The sequence below is a fragment of the Purpureocillium lilacinum genome, assembly GCF_023168085.1.
Source record: "Purpureocillium lilacinum CBS 284.36 DNA, scaffold_1, whole genome shotgun sequence".
Classification (NCBI taxonomy): Eukaryota; Fungi; Ascomycota; class Sordariomycetes; order Hypocreales; family Ophiocordycipitaceae; genus Purpureocillium; species Purpureocillium lilacinum.
Genome location: NW_027072111.1, coordinates 5,939,009 through 5,954,541, shown reverse-complemented (window position 1 = coordinate 5,954,541; position 15,533 = coordinate 5,939,009). Strand labels below are relative to the sequence as shown.

The 15,533-nt window shown below is 58.2% G+C and overlaps 5 protein-coding genes across 5 annotated transcripts; 2 read left to right on the top strand and 3 right to left on the bottom strand.

Annotated features, from left to right (window-relative positions):
- Positions 1-875: 875 nt before the first annotated feature.
- On the bottom strand, positions 876-2,241 carry PLICBS_001427 (uncharacterized protein; the record flags this gene model as incomplete). Its single annotated transcript, XM_065599822.1, has 3 exons — positions 876-888; positions 1,007-1,920; positions 1,972-2,241. The coding sequence occupies 3 exons, from the start codon at positions 2,239-2,241 to the stop codon at positions 876-878; spliced, it is 1,197 nt and encodes a 398-aa protein (XP_065455894.1).
- A 3,838-nt stretch (positions 2,242-6,079) lies between these two features.
- PLICBS_001426 (uncharacterized protein) lies at positions 6,080-7,398 on the top strand (the record flags this gene model as incomplete). The annotated part of the gene is made up of 4 exons (XM_018317508.1): positions 6,080-6,259; positions 6,324-6,360; positions 6,432-6,499; positions 6,565-7,398. The coding sequence occupies 4 exons, from the start codon at positions 6,080-6,082 to the stop codon at positions 7,396-7,398; spliced, it is 1,119 nt and encodes a 372-aa protein (XP_018183033.1).
- A 1,334-nt stretch (positions 7,399-8,732) lies between these two features.
- Positions 8,733-9,689, top strand: PLICBS_001425 (uncharacterized protein; the record flags this gene model as incomplete). The annotated part of the gene is made up of 1 exon (XM_018317509.1): positions 8,733-9,689. The coding sequence occupies one exon, from the start codon at positions 8,733-8,735 to the stop codon at positions 9,687-9,689; it is 957 nt and encodes a 318-aa protein (XP_018183034.1).
- Positions 9,690-10,796: 1,107 nt separating this feature from the next.
- PLICBS_001424 (uncharacterized protein) lies at positions 10,797-12,216 on the bottom strand (the record flags this gene model as incomplete). The annotated part of the gene is made up of 4 exons (XM_065599821.1): positions 10,797-10,962; positions 11,027-11,727; positions 12,057-12,085; positions 12,198-12,216. The coding sequence occupies 4 exons, from the start codon at positions 12,214-12,216 to the stop codon at positions 10,797-10,799; spliced, it is 915 nt and encodes a 304-aa protein (XP_065455893.1).
- Positions 12,217-13,004: 788 nt separating this feature from the next.
- Positions 13,005-14,736, bottom strand: PLICBS_001423 (uncharacterized protein; the record flags this gene model as incomplete). Its single annotated transcript, XM_018317511.2, has 3 exons — positions 13,005-14,364; positions 14,427-14,494; positions 14,557-14,736. 3 exons carry the CDS (start codon positions 14,734-14,736, stop codon positions 13,005-13,007), a joined length of 1,608 nt encoding a protein of 535 aa, XP_018183036.1.
- Positions 14,737-15,533: the final 797 nt, after the last annotated feature.

The following is a 15,533-nucleotide window of genomic DNA, read 5'->3' as shown; positions in this document are numbered from 1 at the left end:
CACCCCGAATGAGTGGAGAGTCCTTCAGGAAACACGCGCCTTTCTTCAGCCCTTCTGGAAGATTACTCTGCTCACGGAGGGCCGCTATGCCACTCTAGACCGGACGCTCTTCACCATGGACGTTCTTCACAAGCATTACACACAAACGTTCCAAAGACTGTCCGACAATCACTGTCTCCGAAGTTGCATTGCAGCCTCGTGGGCTGTATTTGACAAGTATTACCAGCTTACAGACGAGAGCCCTGCTTACGGGGCAGCCATGATACTCCACCCGTCGAGGCGGATGGCCCACATCAGGAAGAACTGGCCGAAAGCGTGGCACAAACCAGTCCTTGACGGCGTGAAGAAGTACTGGGAGGATCATTATCAGGGACTGCCGATTACAACCACAACGCCCGAGTTACGAGATAGCCTACAGGCGCTCGACGAGTATGACCTGCTTGCTCGAGAGCTGGATGTCGTTAGCCCAGCCATGTGCAACCTCGACGAGTACAAAGCTTTCACTGCAGAAAGTCCGGTCGCCATCGATTGCTCCCCGCTCGCTTGGTGGCTGAGAGAGGAGCAGCAGCAACGATATCCCCGCCTATCTAGAATGGCCATCGACATCCTCTCAATACCCGCCATGTCAGCTGAGCCAGAGCGCGTCTTTTCCGGCGCACGGCGCACGATATCGTGGGACCGATGCCGGCTGGGAAGTCGTACAATCGAGAGGGGAGAGTGTATAAAGAGCTGGATCAAGAGCGGCATCACGCAGGGGATTCCGGTTGACTTGGCTGAGGAGGGGGACGACGAGGAAGCGGGTGGTATGGAACAGTGGCGACAGTCAACACCTTGCTCCTCCTAGGACTAAGGTCATTACATGTTAAGATTATTAATTAGATGACGTCACTTTGCGTATTCCATACGTATGGAATAAGCTTCCATACGAGGTCCATTCCATATTCCATATTCCATACAGGCCTGTATGGAGTATGGAGTATGGATAGAAAGCCTGCAGTGGCCTGACAGATTGTTCTGTAGCCACGCCAGACACATGGGCGTAATCATGTAGGCGCCACCAAAGACGAGGAAAACGGCGGCGAACTTGTAGTCACGCGACTTGCCCTCTTGGGCGAGCAGCATGGCGTATCCGATGGTCGACAGGCAGGCACCACCAAAGATGAAGCCGAAGCGGTGCTTGAGGCGGTCCGACGCCCAGGCGCCGATCAACATCATGCCCGCGGCAAAGACATAGACGGGGATTGTGCGAATCTGTGCCTCCTCGGCCTTCCAGTTGAACTCGAGCAGGATGGTCGGCAGGAAGAAAGTGCCGGAGAGACCGGCCACCGAGACGCCCATGTAGATAAAGGCAGCGAGCCAAATCTTGTAGTCGCGGAGGATGCGGCGGAAGGCAAACTTGTTGAGCGTGTCCATGCGGCAAACGTCGCCAACGTCGGCCGCCATACGACGGCGCAGGAGCTCCTTCTCCTCGGCGTTGAGGTAGCGGGTCTGCTCGGGCCAGTCGATGATAACAAAGGACAGGATAATAGCGAGGGCCGACGTGATGGCACCCTCAATGATAAAGATCCATCGCCAGGCGGCCATGCCAGGGCGGCCGAGGCCAGCAATGGCATACGCGAGCAGACCACCAAAGGCACCCGCAACGACGGTGCTGCAGAAGAAAAAGGACATGCGCTTCTGGTACTCGTGGCGCTTGTAGTACATGGAGGTGACGTAGACGATGCCCGGGAGCACACCGGCCTCGAAGGCGCCGAGCAGCACACGCAGCGCGACGAGGGCGGCGTACGAGTGGACGAAGCCCATGCACATGTTGATGATGCCCCAGATGAACATAAGGCCCGAGATGTACAGCGAGGGCCGGACCTTTTTGATAATCATGTTGGAAGGCACCTCGAGAAGAACGTAGGAAGCATAGTAGGCCTGTCTCTGTCAGTCGGGGCCCTCAATGGCTCATGCGACGAGGCGACCTACAAAGAGAGCGACGTTGAAGCGGGTGCCAACATCGAGGTGAAGCTCGGCGGTGAGACCCTGGATAGCGGCATTACTGATGTTGATGCGATCCAGAAAGGCCATCATGTAGATGAGGAAGAAGCAGGGAAACACGATGAGATCGAGCTTCCGAAGCAGCTTGCTCTCCGCCTTGGGGTCGATGTGCGTATCAGACGTCTCCGACCCGGCCGACTCGGGGGGCGACACGTCGGACGCGCCCGCCTTGGGCTGCTTTTCCTCCTCGAGCGACATGTCTGCGGCCGCGTCGATGCCTCGCTCGATTATACAGCCCGGAGGTTGATGCTGGATATCAAAGATCCAAAAAGGAAGATCAGGCAAAGTCGAGGGTGAGCGAGCGAGGATGAAAAGGAATGGGAAAGGGCTGTACGAAAGAAGAAGGTGAAGAGAAAATCAACAGCCAGGGTATTTTGACGAGGATGGCCACACGCTCCGCGCTCACGCAAGGGGGGAACTGTCTGGGGGAGCGCAGCAAGACAGTCGGAAGGGGGGTGCGCAACGTGGCCGCCACGAGGAGGTCGCGGACGCGAATGTATAAAAAGGGCCGCGACGAACGGACCCGACGGCGACGGGCTCCGTCGGACGCAGCACGGCAGGGGCGAAACGGTTTGACGGCAAAATGCAACGGCTGCCAAGCTTCAAGTTAATTTCAAACAACGGCCGCGGTAGGGAGCCACGACCACGGGACGAAGTGGCGAGCAGGCTGGAAGCGGCTTGGGAGGCCTTGACCTCGCCACGGATCCAGACTTGGAGACTGCTGCTGCACGAGTGGTTTATCCCCGGCGTCCTCGTCTCGGCCGCGCACCGGTCGTCCTTGGTGCTAGTCCTGATACGCCTCGCCTGGAGAGCTGGATCGGCCTTGGATGGAGCACGTCGGCGACGGGTTTCCAGAAGGGGCCTCGAGGCGGACAAGGGGGAGAGGCATGGGGGAAGACGCTGCGAAGGAGTGGAGATGTCGCTCGTTTGTCATTGTCAGTCAAGGCGAGTCTGCAGCGTCGTGTGCCCTCCGTCGCCCGTCCCAGATGCCTTCAAGCTTGCGCCGCACCCTTGCCTCGTCGAACGACAGAACGAAGCGACTTGTCCCGCCCGTCCGCCGGTCGTGCAGCGAAGTTCCAGCGCAGCGCAGGGCCGTACCATGGAAGCTGTGCCACCGCGCGCAGGGTTCTGCATCCGGTCCGATGTGCCGTTGTCGAATGGGACGCGGCGAGACATGGGGGCGCGATGGAGCCGGGCATCCATCGCGTCGTTTGCCGTTGCAGATGCGGCATGGTGGGAGGTGGAGTGTCGAGCTGCAAGAGCGCACCCTGGACACCCTCGACGACGACGTCTGATTCCAACGCCGCCATTGGCGGACTGCTCGCGGGCTTCGGTCAGCATCAGCAGGACCCCTGGGGGCCGGCTGCCTGGGGGGGGGGCCCACTGAACTAAGTTGGCCACCCGTCAGAAGCCTCCAGCGGCCAAGACACCCAAGGGGGGCCGCCGGGCCAGCAGGGTCCCCCCTACCGGCGCTCCGGATTGGCGGGCAACCTGGCAGCTGGCCCCTCCTCGGCCGTCGGGAGGGGCTTTTTCGTCGGGGCTTGGAAGGCCAGCGGTCCAGCGATGGAAGCCGTGAAGCCACTGACGGGTTGGCTGGGGCGCCCAGGCGGGACGGGCGGGCAGATCACGGGCCCTCAGGCGGGCGCAGATGCCATCTCAGATTGACTTGGGTTTTTTTTTCTCTTGCGCCTAAACTACTGCCCGCCGTCTCCGCAAGCCACAGTCAGCAGCCTCCGCTCGTATTATACCTGACATACGAAAAGATACCCGCGAGATTAAAAAAACCGCAGCTGGTCCAATTCGCCCGAATCGGCAATGGCCGATCGTTCAACGAGACGGCGACACATTTCAACGGTCCACCACGTCGACGTCGGTCCCTCCCAATGCCTCCCCCCCTCATTCCCCCCCTCTCCAATGCAACGACGTTTTGTCGCAGAAAATGAGGAGAAGGGACCCCCACCGTAAATTTCCCTTTTCTTCCTCGCAGCGTGGGATCGCGGGCCCTGCAGAGCCAGGATCGTCATGGCCAAGGGGGGGCATGGGGGGGACTTCTGAAGCGACATCGCCCAACCGCATACGGCGCGCATTAGCGCCGACCGGGGCAACAACCATCATCATCATCTTCATGCTGTCTGTCGACTGGCAAAAGTGGCTTCGAGGTGGGCTGCTGAGCCCCCGGCCGGCCCCCATTTTTGAGCCCTTGCCTGCCCTCTGGCCGTCAATGTAACAAACCAGCCCGGCACCTGTCGCGGAGGATTCCAACGAGTACCGCCACCGTCAGGCACACGCTTCTTCTTCTTCGTCGGAGCGAACGCTCTCTCACTCTTTCTCCAACGGCACTAAACTAGCCCGCCGCTCACTGCAATGTCCGGCGAAGCCAAACCAAACCAGAGGCGGTCTACGACGACGGCAAACGGACGACGACGACTGCTCTTGGCAACGGTCCCGGGCAACGGATCCGCTTTGACAAACTCCGCGGCGTCTTTGAGACGTGGTCTCGCTGTGTTTCCTCGTCGTGGTTTGTCTTGTGTCAGCCGTGGCGTGATGGCCTCTCGCTATCTGCTGACCTGGCCTGGCCTGGCCTGTCGACCCTCGATGGAGTCGTCGGGGGTGTGCGACACTTATTTGTATTTCTGAGCAATATGCTCGCCTTGCTGGGCCGGTGGGGAGGGATCTTCACTCCAAGGTCATGCGAGTGATTCGATGCGATGGCGATGGGCGATGCGGTTGCGTGCGATCACGCCCTGCTCCCTGCCCTGCCCTGTCCCGCCCGTCTGTGCCTCCTCCCCATCTTGCCCGTCCATCCATCCACCTCGGTCGCTGCGGCAGTCTGTGCGGACGATCCCTGAGGGATGGGGTCAAGGATCCACGCACAGATGGTTTCCACTTGATGAAAGCAAAAAAGCCCCGACCTTTGACGTGAACGATACCTTGCAACCGTTCCCCGGTGTCTCATGGTTCCGGCCAGGTACTCCGTGTCTGCCCTGCTCTGCCCTGTCGTGTCGTGTCGTATCGTTGTCGTCGGCTCTTTTCATGGCTAAAGGCGGTCTCTTTCATGCACGTTCCTGCAGCCTGTTACGGAAACGCACCAGCTCCGTGGGAATGGGAACCCTTTCGTGCTGCTCCTCCGGCATCAAGACCCGGCCATGCCGGGCCAATGACCAACACCGTGCAAGCCAAGTTACTATTTCTTTCGCGCAACGACACCCGGCTTTCGCCCAAGTGTGCATGAACAAGACGTGTACCCCCCGGCCTACTACGTTCGTACTAACTTGGGTACGAGTACCAAGTCGAACGGTGTTCCCCGGCGAGTGTAACCGAGCCACTCGAGAGGCGGCGCAAATTAGCGGATCAAGATGCCTGCCACACACACACGCACCCCCCTTCCCTCACTCCAGCTCACCTGGGAAAAAAGGCCCAGCCCAGCATCTGAAGCGAACAAGGGTTGTCTTCGTCTTCCGCGGCCGCTCCTCGGTCTGTGATCCGTCATTGGCCTACCTCCCGGGCTCCGGGTCCCCGTCTGTTCCTTTGCGTCGCCTCCAGCCGGTGTGGTCGACCAGACTTGCTATGCTTTGGGAAGCTGCCCCTGCGCAAGTCCGTTCCCCGGGGGGTGGTCTTTTTGCTCCTGTCGTATGCGTGAGTGTGTGTGCAATCGCACGTAGTTGGCAAAGTCCACCAGTGGCGTGGTCGTCGATCCAAGGGGACAGATCCCTTGGGTCCAGTCGGCTGGCTTCCCAGATTCGATCGTCATATATCACGCACGGGTGTGTGTGCCTGTGTGTGCATCTGCGTCTTGTTCCATCCTTCCGTACCACGGGCAAAGGCCTTTTTGACCCATCGGCCTCCCACCCCCGGGCTTGTCAAACCGAAGATCATTTCTCTCGAACGCCTTGTGCCTGGGACGCCCGCCGCCACGCCACTCTTTCGAGAAATGTTGCCCTTCCGAGCCGCCATCTAGAAAGCCACACGACAACAGAAGGAAAGAGGTTACACGGACGGGCGTGTGTGCGTTCCGCGTCGAACCTGAACAGGCACAATGGCGGGCAACTCGACGGCCGCGGACATCGACCCCAACGCCAGCAATGTCCACCTCGTCTACATTCCGGCCGGCGTCTTCGTCGTCATCTGCCCTCTCCTCATGGCGCTGCGCATCTGGGCTCGCCTGAGGAAGGGAGGCAGCATGGGCGCCGACGACTGGACGGCGATAGCGGCTCTCGTGAGTTCCTTGGAAGCGATGGTCTTTGATTTTCGCGTTTCGGCTACTGACCGACCGTCGTTAGATATTCACGCTCCTGACAAGCGGTTTCCTCGTGGCCTGTGAGTCGATACCTGCTTCACCTTGATTTTGCAGCTTTCGACTCGGACACGCACTAAAGCAGACAAACCAGCTTGTCAGTATGGCATGGGAAAGCACTGGGCCACAGTTGTCGGCCACAACAGGTTTGAAACCATGAAGGTATGGATCGAGAGAAAAGGGGCGATTGTTCTGCCACGCCATGGCTCATGCTGATACCCTTTTAGTACTTCTTCATGGCCCAAATCACGTACAAGGTCTCCATCAACCTCGTCAAGTGCTGCATCCTCCTCCTCTATCTTCGCCTCTTCCGCATCGTCCGATGGTTCCGCTGGGCCTGCTGGGCCATCCTCGCCGCCGCCATCATGTACTGCATCGCGTCCGTCGCCGTCACCATCTTCCAGTGCCGGCCCCTGATCCGCGCCTTCGACAAGACCGTCCCCGGCAGCTGCATCGACACGGCCAAGTTCTGGTACGCCAACGCCGGCTTCTCCATCGCTACGGACGTCATCATCCTGCTGCTGCCTATGCCGCTCGTGTGGAAGCTCGAGGTGCCCATCGCGCAAAAGGTCGCCCTCATGGCAGTCTTCGCCATCGGTGTCTTCGTCGTCATCACCTCGTGCCTGCGCGTCACGACGCTCGATATCCTCGCCACGACGCCCGACCAGACGTACGACATCGCAAACGTCATGTGGACCATCGTCGAGCCCAACGTCGCCGTCGTGTGCGCCTGCCTACCGATCCTTCGCCCCTTTATCGTCAAGATCTTCCCCATGCTCCGCAGCAAGGGATACTCGGGCGCCTACGGCACGCCGGGCTACGGCACTGGCAAGTCCCGCGTCACGACCGGCAGCCAGGCGAGGGGCGGCGGCCGCGACTGGGTCGAGCTCGGCGGCGTCAAGTCCCAGGGCGTGCACCTCGCCTCGATCCACCGCCCGAGTTCCAACACGGGCAGCGAGGAGAGCATCCTGGCGGGAACGCAACCAACCAAGGGCCCAGCTGCAGGCGGCCCTGGCATCCAAAAGACGGTGGAGTACAGCATTCAGTATTCAAAACAGTAGATCAGAGCGGTGGATCGGAGCTCGAGCTCAGGAGAGACAGGGGAGGCTGTGTGTGTGTTCGCCACGCTACGAGTATCCTTGTAGTCGTGGCAAGTTCATAATGAGTCTATGAACATCATGGTTGGGTTACGATAGTTGACGGCCCAACGGATGTGTTGGAATATGTGCCCTTCAGAGTTCAGACCTTTATAGATGTGTAAATTTAGCGAATCGAGCAATTAGACTGGCGTTTAAATGGACAGTTTGGTGTCGTTTGTTCAATTCAAGATTGCGAAGAGCAAGCGCACAACAAACCCGACGCGTCATCTAGGGCAAAGCCTGTGTTTTTTCAGCTACATACCGTAAGACTAGCCTTCTGTTTGACTGTGTGAAGACTGCGGGTAGCTTGGGTTCTTGGTGCCAGCACTATATTACTGATGTGTTGATTGGGCCTCGGTTTGCATCCGTCTGAACTGCTCTTAGACCAGTCCGTGTCGGTGCTAGTGTCGATAGCACGGCTTACTTCTACATATTCCTCGAACCATGACGCCAACATCATGAGCGGTCGCACTGAATGTCGAAGCCCTCCGTTTGGGCTCACCTTCAGACGTGTTTTCTCCGATTCAGCGTTCATTGGTCTGTTGGCGCTGTTTGCTGCGCCCCTTGCAGCCTTTGTCATTACCAACGAGCCCCTGAACCTTGAGAGCTGACCGTCATCCACATCCTCCGATACCCGAACAAAGACAAGAATTTCTCGCCTTCTGCCGAGGCACAACTCGAATATATTATCCCCGATCTTTGGTCTGGACTCCAGGGCTCCATTCTTATACAAGCAACATCCTGGCTGAGATTTTCTCATGAGTAGAAGGCCACCAAGACAGCCAGTCACGAAAAAGGCTGGCCGTGTTTCACTGCACGTGTGTGCTCTCGTCTCTCATCCAACTCATCGGACCAAAGGAGTTTGAGTACGGACACGTTCCGTGAATGAGGCTCTGAGCGTAATGGGGCCGGCAAACATAACGTTGACCTGTGATTGGGAGCGCGGAAACACCACGGCAAGATTACAGTCGCTTGTGAAGCGGTGGTTCTTGCTGCTTCCATTGTTCACTGTTTAAATCATGAATAATCCATAAGCCGTGCAGCCTTTCTTTCGCGGCCTTCAGATATTCTCAATAAACTCCCTCTTTCCTTCTTCAAGAAGGGAAGTGCTGTAATCACATCAGCGATATTTCACCAGTTTCAACCAGCTACAGGCATCAAGGGCACGAGCAATACATTCCCTCAACGGCCATGCATGAGGCTGGCCATCGGTCTCTCGCTCATCAACGCGACCGTTTGCGCCACTGCAAGTCACCATGGCGATGCCCTCATGCAACCGGGACCCGCACTTCTCAGACCCGTCGTCGACCCCGTCCCTAGGCCAGCCCCTCAACTCTCCCTACATCATCAAGCCACGCGCACGGCACACGCACACCGTCATACTTCTCCACGACGTCGCCTCCAACGGCCGCATCTTCAGCCACGATCTCCTCACCACGGGCAAGACATCCGCGGGCAAGACGCTCGACTACCTATTCCCCGGCGTGCGATGGGTCTTTCCCTCAGCACCGCGGCGACCCTGCCACGCGCTTGAGCACGCCAGGATCGCGGCATGGTTCGACGTCGTCAACCTCAAGGACCCGAGTCTGCGGCAGGAGACGCAGAGAAAGGGTCTCTGCACATCGGCGAGGGAGATGTTCACCATCATGGGCTGGGAGCTGAAGCTCGTGGCGCCGGACAAGGTGGTTCTCGGCGGCATGGGCCAGGGCTGTGCCATGGCGCTCGCGATCCTGCTCAGCCTTGGCCACAAAATTGGCGGCGTGATCGGAATGAGCGGCTTCCTCCCCTTCCAGTTCGAGCTCGAGATGAACACGGCCGAAGACTCGTCGAGCGAGAGCGAGAGCCAGACCAGTGTCCAAAGCGGCGCTCGCAGCGCGCGCGGCAGCAACTCGTCCATGACGTCCCACGATCCAGCCGTCAAAGCGCACATATTCCAGCGCTCACTGCTTCAGCTCGCCAGCGCCGAGCATCCCACGAAAGACGAGACCTCCTACGGGACGCCCGTGCTGCTTGGCCACGGCGCCGTGGACGACGTACTGCGTTTCGCATTTGGTGAGCAGGCTGCCCTAGCGCTGGGGACCGCCGAATATGAGGTCGACTTCAAGCGGTACGAGGACCACGGCCACGGATACAAGGTACCGGAACAGATTGACGACATCGTCGAGTTTATGCGAAGGCGTGTAGGCATTGAGCCTCGGGGTGACAGCGATTGAGGGGTCGTGGTGTAATCCTCTCGTGCGGGGCTGACGAGATGCGGACTGTAATACATGGACGCAAGCAGAAAGAGCTGTTCAAAAGCCGATTAAATAAGCCTGTAAATGCAAATGGGTATATCCAAACTTCTCAGCCTCCGGGGCTTCCTCGCGCCTTTCTCCGAAAACCCCAACGAATGACATGTCGATCACTGGTCGCTTGGCCGTCTTGGCAATGCGAAGCTCTCAACCGGTGACGCTGGGTACGCTTCTCTAATGAACTTGTCTGCCTCATTTATGATGCGCAGGCTTTGGTCAACGCTTGGGGATCGTGGCCCGCCCATCAGTCGCTGCCACCCTTGGAGAAGCCTCTTGAGATGTTCGCCCGCATGAAGGACCTCTGGCCCAATGAGATCCTTAAGTGACGGAACGCGGCAGGCTGCTAGAAGAACAAGCATGGCGCATGCCATTCTTGCATATCGCTGATCAGTCCCAGCACGTGGTTCGCAGATATGAGGACTTACGAAAGGGAGCATATCCATGTGTCAACAAGAACCGTCTGCGGGAACCCTCTGAGGTTGAGTACATGCATTAAGCAAGCGTCGAGGCAGGCCTTGCAGCTCTTTCTCGCCTCTTTGCTCGGAGCACTTGCACTCAAGTCATCGTTGCCACCACGACTGCCGCTTAACAGCCACATCAGGTACGGCCTGTATATGACGCTGCGACATGTGAGATATCTCTGCCTGAGGAATCCGCTGGCAGCGTTGGTGGTTGGCGCCGTGTCAATCGTGAACGCGAAAGACGTGGGCAGAAGGTTGCGCCATTCGTCCAATTGGTGTTGCAGCTCAGCAACGATGAACGGAAATCGAGCAGTGTCGAGAGCCGCTCCGTTACCACTCGCGTAGAGAAGATGATGTACGCGATTTAGAAGCCGGCGCATGCTGATACACGCAAGGAAGTACAGGGAAGACTGCTCCTCTTCGTGTTGCAGCGGGTGGGTGTTGTACGAGCCGGGAAGAGGAACAGACGACTCGATGCGAGAAATGCCCGAGACGGGACTGGCAGAGAGCTCCGCAATGTAATCGCTTCGAGCTGTCAGTGGAAGTCTAAAAGAGTCTTGCGTGTGTATCACCTCTCTAGTATGTAGCAGGACCAAAAGATCCGCCTCGTTCGCTCGCGGTCCTCGTGTGTGTCGGCGTCCGGAGGATACGAGAGGAGCATCATGCACTTCGCCGCAGTGGCGCCAATGTACTCCCAAGCCTGGAGTGGCCGTGTGAGGAAGGCAAAGTATAGACTGATAGGCTGTCAGCTCTGTACTTGTCTCTCCCCTTTATGTGACCCTGAGATGGATTACTCACGCAACGAAAAAGAGGCATTGCGCAGAGACCGAGCTCACGCTGAGATGCGCATTATAGGCCTTCTTGAGCGCCGCATCAAAGTACACGTCGCCCATCTGCCGTCTCGACGTCCGCCACCGCTGCTCTTGGTCCGTTAGCTCCGCATGTGCCTCGAGCCCAGAAGTGGCCTGGCTGGCACAGCCCAATGCCATGGTCAGGAGGGAAATTGACGCTTCAATGCTGTCCTCGGATGTGACACCAGAGTTGAGCACCGCTCTGACCCTGTCTAGCTGACTCTGAGACATGGTCGGGTACCAAAAGTTGACGCTCTGCTGAAACGAATCCAGAATGGAATCTACATCTTCGACAGTAACGTAAGGATATACAGTTGCGACTTTCATCGACAAGGCAGGGCGTGACTGTTCCAGCTGAAAGATCGACGTGTAGTCGTTTCGCAGTGAGGGGAAGCCATCGAAGTGATGCCACTGGAGCACCGACTCGGTCGTTGACGTGTGCATAGAATCGAGGACGGCATTCTCAAAGGCGCCGTTAGCCCCTTTGTCAGGGCGTGTTTCGCTGATGGGTGTTTGGGTCTGAGGGTGGGAGACGCGTGACGACCCCGTCTCAGTGATTGGTGGTGAGTCGACGTAGGAGCTTGTGGTGGGATGAGCCACAGGCGAGCTGGATGAAGCCTGTCGCCCTGCAAACGCTGAATAGGCAGTCTGTCGGCGGTTCGGTTAGCCTGACACGAGTGGGTTTGCCTTCATGGGGCCCACTGACGATCGTCGAGTTGAGCTCTCGCAGGGTTTGTTCGATGCGTAATACGCCGTCTAAGACGAGATCTGTCTTTCCACGCCTTGCCTACAGAGTCAGTCACGGCTAGCAAGAGGTGTCCAAGCCTGTTGGGGATACCCACGAGCTCGCCTCGGACCCGTACGCGCAGTCCTGATCGGATGCAGCGCACGTTGCGCAGGGGCGGTTGCCGTCACACCTGGCAGACCGTCAGTGAAGTGTCTTACTCAAGCCATTGAGAGATGACCATGAGGCATACCTGATCTTGCGGCTCCGGCAGATATCGCACTGATATAACAGCCAGTCAGTGGGGTTCATCAGTCACGGAAGGGGACCCTGTGAGCCAGGACAGAATTCCAGGAGTGAGAGGCCCCTGAAGCACCAGGTCAAGTGCGCTCACAAGTGGCAACGTACCGCATGTGAGGTCCTCAAGCGCTTTCTGGCCGGCTCATTCGGCGGTGACCACGCTGGAGCCCGTGGTTCTGCCATGTTTCGTGGCCCTGCCAACACGAACTCTTATCGCTTCGAGGGCTTTGTGACTCGCTCCGATCCGGGCCGAGGGTGCGAGAGGAGGATTATTTGGCGTTGGCGGAGAACCTGGGCGACCACGCAGGTCATGCGGGGCAGAGCGTTTAGTGTACGTTGGGGGAGGGAAGGAGGGATCCACGCGGCTGCACCTGGCCAGAAAATGGCATGGGGCCAGCGACGAGCGATCGGGATTCTGGAGTACTGGGGTCTGCCAGGCTTCCCCTGCAGCCACAATCGAAGCCATGCTCTTGGTTGATCAAGGAAACGAATTGATGGGATCATTGTCGTTGACGCGGTACAACATCGCTTGCGTTTTCATCAAACGGCAGAGCGTCGGCTAGTGCGCAAACGTGCAGAAGTTTTGAGCACCCACATTCCTCTCCAGATACATGCGGCCATGAGCTGATCTCGTTGTACGATGAAAATTTCACCAATACTCTGTCGCGGGCCAAGATATTGCCTGCAAGTTTGCCAATTTTGCGTATTACGAAAGGGTGGTATGCTCCACGCGCACCAATGCCATCCTTGCGCAGCCGGCAGGCGCCCTTTAAAAGCCCCAGTATGTCTGTCGATTATGTCGACCGCCGGACTGGCCAAGCCCGCAGGCAAGAATCCAAGAAGCTCACATCTGGGGTCTCCAAGATCGCCCGGCTGCACTGTGACAGGATGAGATGCCCCATTAAACATCCTCCACTTCCTTGCCCTGATCCTTGACCTGGAGAGTGTTCATGACCGTTGTGGCGCTCCGCTTCTCCAAACTCTTCTTGACCGGATTCGGCGCCTCAAACACCTCTGCAAGCTCCTCCAGAGTACGATCCTTGGTTTCAGGGAAGAAAAAGTACATGAACACAGCCTCAAACAAGTCCCAAAACACAAACACCAGGTAGAACTTGTAGCCAATCTTGTCGAACGCCGGACCGCTGCTGTACTGGATGACAGTTGAGGCGGCCGAACTGGCAAAATTGCCGATTGCCGTTCCCTTTGCACGAGTCGCCGTTGGCTGTGTCTCGGCAATGTACATAGACTGCAGCGGGGTCCAGCCAAACGAAAAGACGATGCCGAATATGAAGATGAACGCGACAGTGCTGTTGGCGGCAGCCGTGTTGTCGGGCTGGTCAAGTGAGACCTTACTCGTCCCCGTCATGACTGCAAAGCAGCACGAGCAGAATACGATCGAGTATAGGAGTAAGGGTCGGCGGCCGATGACATCCGTGAGGCGAGCACCCAAGATGGCGCCTAGAAAGCTGAGCACCGGATTAACGCCGTTCAGCGCCAATACCTTGTGCTCGTCCGTGATGCCAGCGTTCTTGAGCATGGCGGGGAGATAGTAAGAGCTCAAGCTGTTGCCGCTAATCTGGCCAAAAATTGCCATGCCCAGGACGCAAATCAGGCGGCGGCGAGCGCTGTGCGTGTTCCAGAGCTCGTGGTAGTCCCACCACTTCTTGTCAGACGCCTCGGCCGAGATCTGCTGGGACATCTCGTGCAGTTGGAGCTGCACCAAAGGATGCTTCTCATCGCCTTCTCCATGGTATGTCGCGAGGACCTTGGCGGCATCGGCGTGTCGGTCTTGGGCCATGAGCCATCGAGGAGACTCCGGAAGCCAAAAGGTTCCCAACACGACGATGCCAGATGTAATCATCTGGCACCAGATGGGGATGCGCCAAGCGGAGTTGCTGTCCAGGTAGCTACAGCCGTAGACGACCCAGCTTGCAATGATACTGCCAATGTACCAAGTGCAATTGTACAGTCCAGTGAGCGTGCCGCGCCATCGCGGGTGCGCCATCTCGCTCACGTAGCATGGCGCCGACACGCAGCAGAAGCTGACGCCGAACCCGAGGACAAATCGGCCGCCTAAGAATTGGCCACGGCTATGGCAGGGGGCCTGCACGCACGTGCCGATGATGACGATAGCCGCGCCAGTTATCATGCCCCATCGGCGTCCGAAGTAGTCGTTGACCGGGCCGGTGAAGAAAACAGCGGCCACGGAGCCGATGTTATACATTGCAAAGACCAGTCCGGTGCTTGAATCGGCCACTTGCCTGAAAGGGCAATCAGTACTGGACAGCGAACGAGCAAATGCCTTCGATGTAGAGCAACTCACATGCCGAAGAACTTTTGGTAGGAGGTCATGCCGTTCAGGCCGCCCATAAGTGAACCATCGTACCCGTTCTGCAGGCCATGTCAGCCAGGGTGCTCATCCGCATCAGGTCAATGGGGAAACTTTGGCTTACAAGGCAGCCGCACAAATAGGCGCAGGCTAGGACGAGGTAGAGGCGGAACATGGACGGAGTCCATGGGGACGACTTCCTTTCCTCGGCCGCGTGGGCCAGCTGGACCGCCGTGCCAACATCTGGGACGGTATCGCTGTGGTCCACAGTGGCCTCTCTCTTCTCTGACAGAGAAGCAGTCATACTGACAGGACAATGGGCGCCGAGTGCAGGCTTTGCACGGGATTGACAGACAAAGGCCAATAGTGACGGCCGAGAGCGAGCGACACTGCTTCAGGTGCCGAATTGGATATCCCTAGTGTCGCTGTCGGGATCCCTGGGAGTCTTTGAGTCTTTATACCCGTGCGTACATGTCCTCAAAGATCGAGCATCATGCGACAGGCCAGGCTTGCAGGCGACCGCGGCTTTGGTGAGGGAGGGGGCAGAGATGGGCCAGGGCAAGTACCGGCCGTAGGCACGGAATCAAGCCAGAGTCATTCAAGCGAGGCCATCTTGGACGACGGGACAGACTTCCGGGGGGGAGTTGTCTCCGGCACGTTTGGCCGTATTGGGGGCACCATGACAGGGGTCCACCGGGGGTAGCTGGCTGTGGCGCTCTGCTCGAGGTGCGCCAGGCGCCGGTCCCGCTCGACTGCCTCGTGATGGCTGAGGGAAACCGGCCACCTGGGTTCTGGTCAACAACACGCCACGTCTCGGCAGCGTTGGCTGGGGAGAGAAAAGCTGGGGTACCAGGGTAAGCCGGGTAAGTGGCGGACGGGTGAAGTGAAGCGTGCGAAGCGTTCGAAGCGTGTGGGGGAGCCGATCGGCTGTTTCCATTTCATTGCTGAGGAGGAATGGAGGATTGGGGAACAAGCCTTTCGAGCCTATGGTGGGCACTGCCGCTCCTGCAGACTGCTGAGTGATGAGGCACCTTCCATGCCCTGCCGCTTCGGGGTGCATGGAGTGGCTGCCTCGCAGTGTGCAAAGTCGTCGTTAGTGGC